The sequence below is a fragment of the Paroedura picta genome, chromosome 13 (assembly GCF_049243985.1).
Source record: "Paroedura picta isolate Pp20150507F chromosome 13, Ppicta_v3.0, whole genome shotgun sequence".
NCBI classification, from domain to species: Eukaryota; Metazoa; Chordata; class Lepidosauria; order Squamata; family Gekkonidae; genus Paroedura; species Paroedura picta.
In genome coordinates this window covers 14750393-14762639 of record NC_135381.1, presented here as the reverse complement: position 1 = coordinate 14762639, position 12247 = coordinate 14750393, and the positions used below count along the sequence as shown (strand labels likewise).

The 12247-nt window shown below is 46.7% G+C and overlaps 1 protein-coding gene across 7 annotated transcripts in view; it reads right to left on the bottom strand.

Annotated features, from left to right (window-relative positions):
• OSBP2 (oxysterol binding protein 2) overlaps nucleotides 1-12247 on the bottom strand; it is a 124476-nt gene that overhangs the window by 43561 nt on the left and 68668 nt on the right. For 6 of the 7 annotated variants that reach the window (XM_077308935.1, XM_077308936.1, XM_077308939.1 and 3 more), the window contains one exon: nucleotides 5447-5697. In XM_077308935.1, the coding sequence (XP_077165050.1) occupies nucleotides 5447-5697 (251 nt within the window). Of the gene's footprint in view, nucleotides 1-5446; nucleotides 5698-8919; nucleotides 9088-12247 lie in introns of those variants that run through there. The other variant, XM_077308937.1, reaches the window with a different exon arrangement.

Sequence of the window (12247 nt, the reverse complement as noted above, 5' to 3'; positions counted from 1 at the left end):
CTCTTTTTCTGCTGAAGTTTGTGTTAATTTGGATCTTAGATGCACGGTAAGACAGAAGAAAGTCCTCTGGTGCCCTCACCCAGGAAGCCTTGATAGCCTGTCCCAATTTATTCTTCCTCCTTCTTTCCCTACTTCACAAAGACGATATGTTCGTGTTGTGATGTTTACACGGAACTCAGCATTTCTTTCCCGCTGAAAAAAAGGCTGCACCAGCAAGGAAGCTGAGCCAGGATGTGGAGGCTGCAGCAGCTCCCTGACTCCCACCCTACTTCCCAACTGCTGGACTGAAGGGATTCTCCAGCCAGATGGTAATGGTAACTTCTTGCCCCGCTGCAGTCACTCGTCCAGTGTTTTTGGAGAGGCTGTGAGCAGGCAGGGGAGAGGCGCTGAGCCCTTCCTGCTAAGGACATGGAGGTGTTCAGATCCGGTCAATCCTAGCACCTGTGGGGGGAAAATATGTTCCCCAAAGCACTCCTTGAGTACACGGATTTCAAAACTTCTGCCATCCTTACTGGTCTGATCCAGAGCAGTCTACTTACAGTTTCAAAAACATGCCCTGGCTGAAGCTGACTGATAAGGAAAGACCAACCATGCGGCACAAAAAAGAAAAGAGAAAAAAACCACTGTGCCATGACCTTATTCATCTTTTTTCATTGGGGTGCAGAACGCATACACCATGATTGCCAACAGAAAATTGGATATAAAAATAAGGTGCACAGTGCAGGCACAGGATACAAATGAAAGGAAAACCAGCTCAAATTCTCCGATAATCAAAAGTAAACACAGAATCATGGAGTTGGAAGGGGCTGTACTGGTCAACCCCCTGCACTATTCAGGATCAGCATAAAACATCCATGAGTGCAGAAAGGGCCCCAGAGAGCTGCTTGGCAAGGTGGGAGCCCTTGCATCAGTGCAGATCTTCATGGAGAGATTGCCCAGATCCTCTATTGGACCCATTCCAAGGATTCTGTAATGCCACACCTTGGCATTTACTCTGCCATATGCTTGTTCCAAAGCTGCAAACAGAAAAGCAGAATTGGGTGGAAGCTCAGCCCCTCCCATACTTCAGCCCCTCCCATTCCCATTGATTCCCTGCTTGCCCCCCCACACACACACACTAGAAGCCTACATCTGATTTTGGAGCCTGGCTAGGGGACAGAAAATATGAATAGCTGCAGGGGGACTACAGCATTCCTTTTTAACACCAGGATGTGTTTTCTATGCTGCATTCTAGTGATGTCTCCTCTAGCCTCATCTACTAAATCATTTAAAGGGTCTTTTCCGCTGCTTGTCGGAATATTCCGTGCAACACTTCTATTTACCCGTTTAATTAGTTCCGTTGAATCAGGATGCCCCTCCTACACCACCCCCACACCATATTGCCATTTCCATCCCTGTACCGTCTGCCCATTTCTGCCTGCAGGGCTTACTCTTTTCCTTATTTAGATCTTAAATTCAATGGGGACGCGGAAACACAAGACAAGATTATGATCTCATTTCTATCGCTATTCTATTTCAGGAAACATAATTCTTTGTTGTTTTAAGCATGATATAGAAAGGATTTGGGGGTGGGCGCGATGGGCGGGTAGATTATATGGAACTGGACATGTTTGTGTAAGGTTTATGGACAAAGATCCCGCAAATGTGAAAGCAGGAAACAAAGAGAAGTCTACTCTGGTACTGAAAACAGCAGAGGCAGGTGCTTTTTCTGGAAGGGGAGGGGTCTCCATTCATAAAATTAGTCAGCTCTGCGTCTGCTGGAGCTTCTGTGAACTCTCTATTACTCATATGCGGGAAATGGGGCTCTAAGGATAGCGAGACTGCGTGTACTCCAGAAATACGCTGTATTCTGTTTGGGTTACTACAATGGCTGTTTAGTCTTTGACCCTCAGGACCAATTTGAAGCCAAGTAACTTAACAGGGACTACTGAGAAAGCCCACAATTGGAGCAGTGGGTTATCAGAGTAGAGAGCATGGCAACAAATATTTTTACCTGCCTTACATTTTCCAGGTAATTCTGCCTTTAATTCGTAACTAAAAGAACAGTAAAATTCAGTCCGCAAAATCCCAGAACGTGGCTATTGTTCAAACACAATTAAATGCTCAAGCAAATAAAATGGTCTTGTGGTGCGCCCTAAAAGCCTCCAAGGGTCCGCTCCCCCTCAAAAGGTCAATTCCGTAAAACAGGAGGCACTACTGAGAAAGAACGGGCTGTGGTGGACGTCAGCAGAGGGGTGACCAAGTGGTGTCAACCAGAGGACTGGAAGTGGTACATGGGCATGTACAGAGAGAAAAGGTCCATCAGACAGAGGACAGTGAGTCCACAAAGAGCTTTAAGTGCTATAACCCAACATCCCAAATGTAACTCAGAACCAAACAAGAGAACAGCACAGGTGATAAAATGAACCCTTGAGATACTTCACAGGGCAGATCCCAAAGCACAGATTCTGCCCCCCCCCCCGCTGAAGATACTCTCTGCAGCTGATCAGACGAAAAAGATCCAAAACTAGCCCTCCAATTCCAACTACGTGTTCCAACCAATGAATAAAAACGGAAAGGTCAGTTTGTCTCAAAGGCCTCTAATAAATCCAGCAGTATCAACAAGGATGCCAGTCCCTTGCCCCTCTTGAATGTAAATCATTCACCACTGCAACCAAAACTGTCTCTATTCCAAGCCTAGGCCTGAAACCAGAGAAAAACAAATCAGGTGTGGATACGGCATTTCAGAACCCCCTAGGGCTGCTTCACTACTACAAGCCCGATTATCTACCCCAACCTTTTTCAACCTTTCGACTGTGGAGGAGCCCCTGAAATAATTTTTCAGATCTCGAGGAGCCCCAGAAGTGATGTCAGCTGGCGATATCTGCTGTCACGCCCCTGGAAGTGACATCACTGCTGTGCCCTTAGTCCTTCTTTTGCTCCCTCCTCCTCCCTTTACTATTACTGTGGCAGTTCTGCCTCGTGCAGGCTGGAAAAAAGAACAGGAGCTGAGAAGACAGCCCAGATAGACCCACCCACCACCTACCATACCACGCCACTTCAGAGTTCCTGCGGACCCCCTTCAGAACTCCCACAGACCCCCAGGATCCATGGACCCCTGGTTGGGAATCTCTAATCTACCCCAAGAAGGGTAAATTGGAAGCCTGCCTGTAACCAATAAGGGTTTCTTATACAACAGTCTGAAAAACCCCTGGTCAGTAAAATGAAAATGAGGTTTCATTATCTTTTCCTGGAATGATTTTAAATTGATCAAGAGCACAAGCAGTGGCTCTCACATCCCCGAGGACCCTGTTGGCATCCATTAACAAGATCACGCTGAATCTATGCATTTAAAAAAGGACAAGGTAGGAGAGCCAACTTGTTGTAGAGGTTAAGAGCGATAGACTCTAATCTGGAGAACTGGGTTTGAGTCCCCTCTCCTCCTCCACATGCAGTCAGCTGGGTGTGTCACAGTTCTCACAGAGCTCTCTCAGCCTCACCTACCCTGTTGAGGGGAGAGAAAGGGAAGGTGATTATAACTGCTTTAAGACTCCAGTCACAGTTCTCACAGAGCTCTCTCAGCCTCACCTACCTCATCTACTCTGTTGAGGGGAGAAAAAGGGAAGATGATTGTAAACTGCTTTAAGACTCCTTCAAGTAATAAAAAACAGGCTACCAAAAAACAGCTCTTCTTCTTCTTCTGACACCTTTGATACCAGATCTGTTCTCCTCCCGGTCTCCAAGCTGTAACAAAAATACTTGCAAAACCATCATTGACAGAGGCCAAATTTACCAGGTCAGACTTGGGTATTTTCAAGGCGCAATCTGATAAAGTTCAGCTGATCTATTATTAAAGCCCAGAAAACGAAGAATTTCATATCAAAAGGACATGAACATGACTGAAAAAAAATAATAAAAGAGCAAGTCCAACTGAGGTTGTAAAACAGACCTGCAGGTGGGACCGTCTGGTGAAGCCTAACCTCTCTGTGCCTTGATGCAACACAATAACTGAAGTCAGTTGTTCCAATACCTTGAAAACACAGACACAGAGGCCCCTTCAGTAGTTGCTAAAGATTTGGCTTGCCTCAGAATGTGTCAGGGTGGTAATGAAGGACCATTCAAATCACAGGCCGTGAGCCTGTCCCTTTGAGTCTGTGGCAAGCCTTCCAAGAGCAGGCAATCTTTTTGCCTTGCTCCCTGGAGATGCAGCAGACACACACAATTCTACCTAGACTCCATGCAGCCTCTCACAACTCCTGAGCTGAGTGAAGCAACAGACTTGAATAGCGTCTTGGTTTGCGGGAAAGCACTGAAGGACGCTATGAGGAAGAGAAGAATGAAAGCACAGGAGGAGGCCAGAGACACAGCGCAAGGAAGAAGACAGATGAGAAGCAAATTTAAGGAGTCTGGATGTGCCCAGCTCCAAGGGCCAGCAAGATCCAGCCACACGGGAGGTCCAGCCAAGGGCCAGCCAGCCACAGAGGACAGGCAACAGGTGTAACAGAAGGGACACAGGCAGCAGGCTGGTCTATGTTAGCATCATGGCTTGAACTGTGCCAAATTCTTCTTTTGGTCAGCAGTTAGAGTGATGCAGGGAGTTGGGAAGCTCAACTCGGGCCTCCAGTTTTGAGGTTGGCAGCTCCTCACAAAGGTAAGTATCTGGCAACAGGCACTGAGAGCCCTTTGGTGGAAAAGGTGAGCTCAGAATTAAAGGGGAGGCGCCGACAGACGGCTCTCAAAGCGACAATGTTTTCTTAGGAAGCCCTTTAAAAATTCATACCCATTCGGTGGCTCTTTTTTCACCAGCCTGCTCCGACTTCTCACCACGGCCACTCGCTCATTCACCGCCGCCGCAGCAGCTACAGTCAATTTTAGCCGCTCCAAACCAACAATAGCAGCGGCAGCTCCGGGGGGGCGTGCTGTTACTATTCCCGTTTCACCGCTAAACTTAACTCCTAATTTAGTGCTTGTCCAACGCGACTCGGTAAGAACACTGGGCGAGATCTGAACCCAGGAATTCAAACTCAGGCAACATCGGGAGGGAGGCAGATCTAAACTCCGGGGTTTGAACCCTGATCCATCAAACAGCAAAATCTGAAGCACTTCATCCATAAGGCCAATGCACGCTCTGAATCAGGGGTGGGCAAACTGTGGCCCTCCAGATGTCCATGGACTACAAGTCCCACGAGCCCCTGCCAGCAAATGCTGGCAGGGGCTCATGGGACTTGTAGTCCATGGACATCTGGAGAGCCACAGTTTGCCCACCCCTGCTCTAAATGAAGCAGCAGCACAAAACACACTCCACCTCCCAGCTGGGGGAAAAAAAGATACCTTGGCGCACACATATTCCCTTGCACACTCGCCCCGCTGTGGCTACGGACTGGCCGCAGCGATCCTAGATGCATTAACACCCAATCTGGTCAGAGGGACCGCCAGCACCCACTCTGTGCAGCTGTGGCCCACTTACATTGATCATAGCATTGGAGGTGATCCTGAAGAGGGTGGCTCGCTCGTTGACGGCTTTGATCTTCTCCCCGCTTTCGGCGGGCAGCTTCAGGTTCTCCAACTCGCTCAGGGACCTCTGGAGGGCTGCCCCGTGCTTCGCGATGAGGTCGTTGCAGGTGCTGAGATCCTCCAGCTTACTCGAGAGGTTTTTCAGAGTGCTGTGCAGTTCACTCTTGTCAGACTGAGAGGCTGGGTCCTCATCGCCGGAGTCATCTGTAGAGGGGGGAACGGCGGGGAGGGGAGGAAGAGGCAAAATTGGTTGCCATGGTTACTAGCCGGACTGTATTAAAAACACAGCGATGGTTTGTGCAAAGGAAAAAAAAAAGTGAAGTGAGGAATCACATCAGTGAAAATTCTCCTGGCCATTCGCGGCACGCACACACACATACACACACAAACGCACATATCCCGTTTGATTTTCTCCTAAGCAATTCCCGCTGTTCAAAGTTTGAGAGGACTTTTCTCCCCCTCTGCAGACGTTGCCTACCGTGTAAACCTTGCTGAAGATAATTAAGCATAAATATGGCATAATAAAAAATTATTTTTAACACGCCCATCCATGTCACTCAGGGTGCGTAACAACACTCTAAAACAGGGGTAGTCAACCTGTGGTCCTCCAGATGTTCATGGACTACAATTCCCATGAGCCCCTGCCAGCATTTGCTGGCAGGGGCTCATGGGAATTGTAGTCCATGAACATCTGGAGGACCACAGGTTGACTACCCCTGCTCTAAAACATCATAGAATCATAAAAAAGTTAAAGCATTATTTGTTTAACTAATGCCCCCAAATAAAAGTCCAGAGGGGTTTTTTTGGTGTCAGGAACGGATATTTCCATCTCTCACCTCCTCCCCAGTGGTGAGGCCAACGTCTTTTGTGGTTGTCATTTTGGGTCTTGACCATACGCCTGGTGGAATAGCTCTATCTTACAGGCCCTGAGGAGGCCCTGATCTCCTTTGGGAGCACCTTCCACCAGACTGGAGTCAGGGAAAGTTTCAGTGCTTTTGGGTAAGGAATCCTGAGCAGGTTTGATCCAAAGAGCTTAATGCCCCTGGGAGATTAGATGGGAAAATATGGTCCTGCAGGTATGCTGATTCCAGACCATTTAGGGGTTTAAAGGTTAATACCAGCACCTTGAACCTGATTCGGTCTTCAGTCTGGAGCCAATGCTGCTGGGAGAGCACTGGTGTTCTTCGTGCCTTCCACTGAGTCCCTGTCAGGATTTGGGCTGCTACATTTTGGACTAGCTGGAGTCTCCAGAGCAGTCTGAAAGGCAGCCCTGAGTAGAGGGAGTTGCAGAAGTCTAATCTAGAGGTGACCATCGCATGGATCACTCTGGCTAGGTCTGGCTCCGAGAGGTAAGGTGCAAACTGCCTCACCTGATGTAGGTGGGAAAATGCCAGGAGGGCTGTTTTCGTGATCTGGGCCTCCATTGAGAAGGAGGGATCCAAAATCACATCCTTCTCTTAATGGAAGACCCTGGCATTAACTACAGCCTTTCAAAGACTGGGAATTGTATCGCCTGTCTCTCTGTATGCTGGCCCAGCCAGAGGACCTGCATCTTGGCTGGATTCTACTTCATCCGATTCCGCTTCAGCCAATCCACCATGGCTTGGATTTCTAGGGGGTTGATGGATGGACGTCGATTAACAGAAATAGCTCGGTGTCAACAGCGTATTGATGACAGCTTAGCCCCAAACTCCAGATCAGCTGGATGAGGAGATGCATACAAATAATGAATAGCATAGGGGAGCATATGGCTCCCCTGGGGGACCCCAAAAGGGACCTATACTGGGACCCTATAATGTTCCCTATTGCCACCCACCATCCCCAATTGTGGAGAAAGGAGACTTATACTTCCAAGCATCAAAGAATGTGTAAAAATAATAACGCTGGCAGATATTTTATTCAGACCAACCAGATTATCACAAATGCTTCTGATTTCCTGAGAACTTTTAATCAGGAAGGATGTTCAGAACAAAAATGGGAGAAGGGGAGAACAACGTGTTTTAAGGCAGGCCCTGATGCGGGGATCCTCCAGACAGCAGCTTGTCTGATTTCACAATGGAATTCAAGATGCGTTGCAGATGAAACTGGGTTACACAGTGCTGGGTGCAAAGCTGGTTTCAGGATACACCAAAGACTACGGAAAAGAGAAGTGCGAGAGGGGAGTGGCTACTCTCCCTTCACAAATTTAAAAGCCAGCAGCTAAACCTTTTCAAATGCAACTTTCTCTGCTGGTGGTTTATGCACCATCTCCCACTATGAGCAATCCCTACAGCCCTTTCTAGACAACAGAGATTTTCCTGGTTCAAACCCACGGTTGCAGGATTCTGCCAACAATTGACCCACAGCCACTTCTGTGGGCAATGCTCTGCCTCTGTAGTTAAAATGGAGAGCACATGTTTTGCAGGTGGAAGGTTCCAGGGTCAGTCCAAACTTGGAGAGCTACTGAATGGAGGAAAACAAAGGTGTGGAAAGGAACTCATGTCTAGTCAACATTCTCTGGTGAACAGAAGTTCAAGGTGTGAGAATCTAGCAAGTGGTAGGCTGCAGACCTACAAAATAGTACCAAGATGGTTCTCTTCTACTCACCTTGCAAAAAGGTTGTCCTTTGACTGTCTCAGCAATTACAAAAAAATGAAACTAGCACATTTATAAGGAGTTTCAAGAGTAAGCATGGGCTTACTAATGTTCTAGAACCCTTTCTTCCTGCTTTGGAATTGGGTCAAGAAACTGAAGAAGGAAATTACCATGGATTTCATAATAGCTTAGTGCTATTGGTAGGTAACACAGTAAAACCTCAGGACAATAAGGCTAAGCGGTCATAACCTCTCAAGCACTGATGGAAGCTAAATCAGGAGCTCAACCCTCCCCACACACACACACACCCTGCAGCCGGGAGCAGTGTGACCTTTACTAAGAGAGGCATATAGAGCTAGAGGACAGCATCTCTGCCCAGACGTTCAGACTAGATGCAGGTTATTTGCTCAGTTCTACTGACCTATCCAGAAACCTAAACACCTGCTGGGTATTTATTGTTTCCCAAACAAACACATTGAGAGAATTTGCACATCACCTGCAAATATGAGGGAAACAACAGGGATGTGGTCACGGCATCAATATTACATTAATTCTACATAGATATTTGTGTAGCTCAGTAGTTTAGGGCAGGGGTAGTCAACCTGTGGTCCTCCAGATGTTCATGCACTACAGTTCCCATGAGCCCCTGCCAGCAAATGCAGCCCCTGCCAGCAAATTCTCCAGTTACTCATGGAGAAGGCGGGTGTCACAACCATCTATCAGCCTGCCTTTTGTCAGATATCTGCTTAATTCCAATCCCCACGCCTGCCCCCAAACTTATTCTGGGCCTTCCAACTTGGCCAAGAGAGAAAGCATTCAGCCAACAACAGTGAGCCCCTCATCCTCCGTTACCTTGGAAAGAACGAAAACATGATAGTTTAGGACGGGGTTTTTCATTATCTGAAACCATGGGGCTAACCACACAGATCCTCTGTTGCCCTACACAAGGGCAGTTGCCGAGAAGCCGCACCAATATACTGGAAACGTTACATCCCATGGAATGCTGTAGAACACCTTCACTGAGACAAAGACCTAGGCTCCTCCTGATTGGATGCAAGGTCCTTCTCTCTGATTGGCCTGTAGGAACAAGCATTCCGATTAGCTGGGGATCCTGACATGAAATATATGAAGCCTGAGTCAGATCTTTGGCCTGCACAGACTAGTATTATTAGCGGAGAGTGATTCTCCAAGCTATCTGCCAGCTTCTCTTCCTGGAAATCCCAGACACTGAAGCCTGAACTTTTATAGAAAAATATGTGCTTTATTAATAAGCCATAGCCCTGACCATAATAGGAAGTGAAATTTATAATTAGTCAGTTTTGAGGTTAAATGCAAGCTTAAAGCATATCCTGAACCTGGGAGTGGGGAACGTCAGGCTTACAACCCAGCTCTGGTTTTCTTTCTTTCAATAATGTTTTAGCATTGCTGAGATTTGAGTTAAACTGTACACATGTATTGTCTTCTCATGAAATATATTTTATTGGACCAGTAGGATATTTAAAGTGTCTCAATCCCACATCTCCAAAACAACGGACAACAGAAAATCCAAACTGGCTCTCCAGATGTCCATGGACTACAATTACCATGAGCCCCTGCCAGCATGGTAATTGTAATCCATGGACATCTGGAGAGCCAAAGTTCTGCCAACCCTGGTCTAGCTCATGTTTTCCCTTCTTTCTAGAGCTGGCAGGGGCACATGATAACTATAGTCCATTCATCAGCTGGCAGAGGCTCATGGTAACTGTAGTCCATGGACATCTGGAGAGCCACAGTTTGGCCACCACTGGTCTAGCTCATGTTCTCCTTCTCTTTGTAGAGAGGCACCGTGGTAATTGTAATCCATGTACCAGTTGGCAGGGGCTCATGGCAATTGTAGTCCACAGACATCTGGGAAGCCACAGTTTGGCCAATCCTGCACTGCATTTCAACCAGTTTAATGCCTTCATCATAATGGAGAAGCCACCATGACAACAGAAGCACTGAATCCACACTCCAATGAGATAGCAGGATGCGGAATGTTTGTCTGTCTTCAAATGCAAAACACAACTCCATGATACCACGTGTGTGCTGAAGATAGCAAAGTCAATCAACCATGCCTCTCTGCACACAGAGGACAAGAAGGCTGATGCCAAGGTTCTGAAGTAATCGAAGCCAGGAGGTGAAATGAACCCGCAGATGCAGGGTGTGGAGGAAAGGGCAGGCAGGCAGACAGATAGACACCTAATCCCAGTCTAATAAGCCACAGAGCACAAACAGCAACCTTGAAAAGGTTTCTGGAAAGGTAGCCAGTCTGAGGCTCCAGCAATCGGCTGCCACCAAGGTGTATTACCAGCTGAGCTACGACGATGTCCACAAAACAACCTTCAGCAACCACTGACAAGACTAAGGAGATGGCACAAGCTCCTGGAAGGGAAGGGGCTAGACCGAGCTGTGCAGGGCTTCTTTTAATGAGAGAAAGACAAGCAAGCTGAGAAGACGAATAGCTGCAGCTCTCCCTGGCCTCTGCGCCAGACACACATCCCAAACGAAACAGCAAAAAACCCCAAAATCAATCATTTGGAAGGGATTTTGGATAGTCAGTATGAATTGCAAAAAGTCCCAGTGGCCTTAATCCGTCTGCCTCCCCCCCGCCCCGATGCTAAAGACGCTAAGGGCACTGCCCCCATTAGAATACCAAGACAGCTGTTTGCAACACTCCTTCTTTACCATCTACCATCATATTACTTATGTATGTAATTACTTATGTATGTATGTAACTGGCAGTCTTCAAGCACAGGTTGGATACACACTTTTCTTGGATGCTTTAGGATGCTTAGGGCTGATCCTGCATTGAGCAAGGGGTTGGACTAGATGGCCTGTATGGCCCCTTCCAACTCTATGATTCTATGATTCTATGTGATGATGACGTTATCCATTCAGTCATGTCCAACCCTCGGCGATTCTATAGGAAAGTTTTCTCCATTTGTCTCTGTCAATGACCGCTTCTTTCAATTGTACGTACAGTTTCTGTTCAGTTATGTACGTACCTCTTTCTATTTATTTATTTATTGTTAATATCCTGCCTTTCTGCCCACTAGAGAACCCAAAGAGACTTAAAATAGTTCTCATCTCCTCTGTTCTATCCTCACAACTTCCCTATAATGCAGGTTAAGCTAACGATATATGACTGGTACAAGGTCACCCAGAAAACTTGCATGGCAGAGTGGGGTTTGAACCTGGGTATCCCAGATCCTAGCCCAACCCTCTAACCACTACACCGTATGATGTATTATTCATGCTATATATTTAAATCACATATTCTATAGCTCACATAGCTGATTAGCTATAGCTTTTCATCTCAAAGCTAGTGTGGTCCTTTGATTCCCTTTTCTTCTTCTTGAGATATTCTGAAACATAGTCTGATTGCAACACTATGGAATCCGGTAATGACAACAGCGCTTGTATTCTGTTTTAAAATGCCATAAACTGCAGGCTGGGTTTATGAAATGCTATAAACCATCATGCCCTGAAACATCAATCACCCCTCTTCCCTCTTTTTGTTTTTTATGTTGAACATCAAGCTTGATGAAGAGCTCTGAGAAACCTGAAAGCTTGCACATTGTCGTTTTGATTAAAAAGCATCACATTGCTTTTGTGTCCGGACTTTTTCTGAGCACCAACCTGGCTACCAACAGTCTCAGTTAAATTACATAGTTCATCAACCGGGGGGGGGGGGAGGTTTGCAGGGAAGCCTCCTATTTGGCACCGGCATCCCTTATTTGGCATTTGCAAAAAGCACCCTTGTACAGGTTTGCCTTGAAATGGATAAAGCTAAAAGATAGATCCACAGCTTCGCAGGAAAGAAGTCCGGGGAGCCGACATATGAGCTTCCAAGGGATGGAGAGAACCAGAAAAGAAGAGATGAAACAAGCTTCAGAAGTCCTAAGCTTCGTTAGGCAGCAATGGCTGGTAGGGAACAGGTGTTCTCCAAAAAAAAGAGAGAAAAGTTCCAATTAAAGAGACTGACATTCCCGCTGCAATAAATAAATAAATCATTAGTCCTGGTACTCTGGTGCCAACTCAGATGGCAAAAAACAGATCATTAAGTAACACCACCAGAAAGCCAAACAAGAATAACATTTTCTGTCCTGGATTTCTAGAAGATTTTTAGTAGATCAGACTTTTCTTTGGACATCTGTGC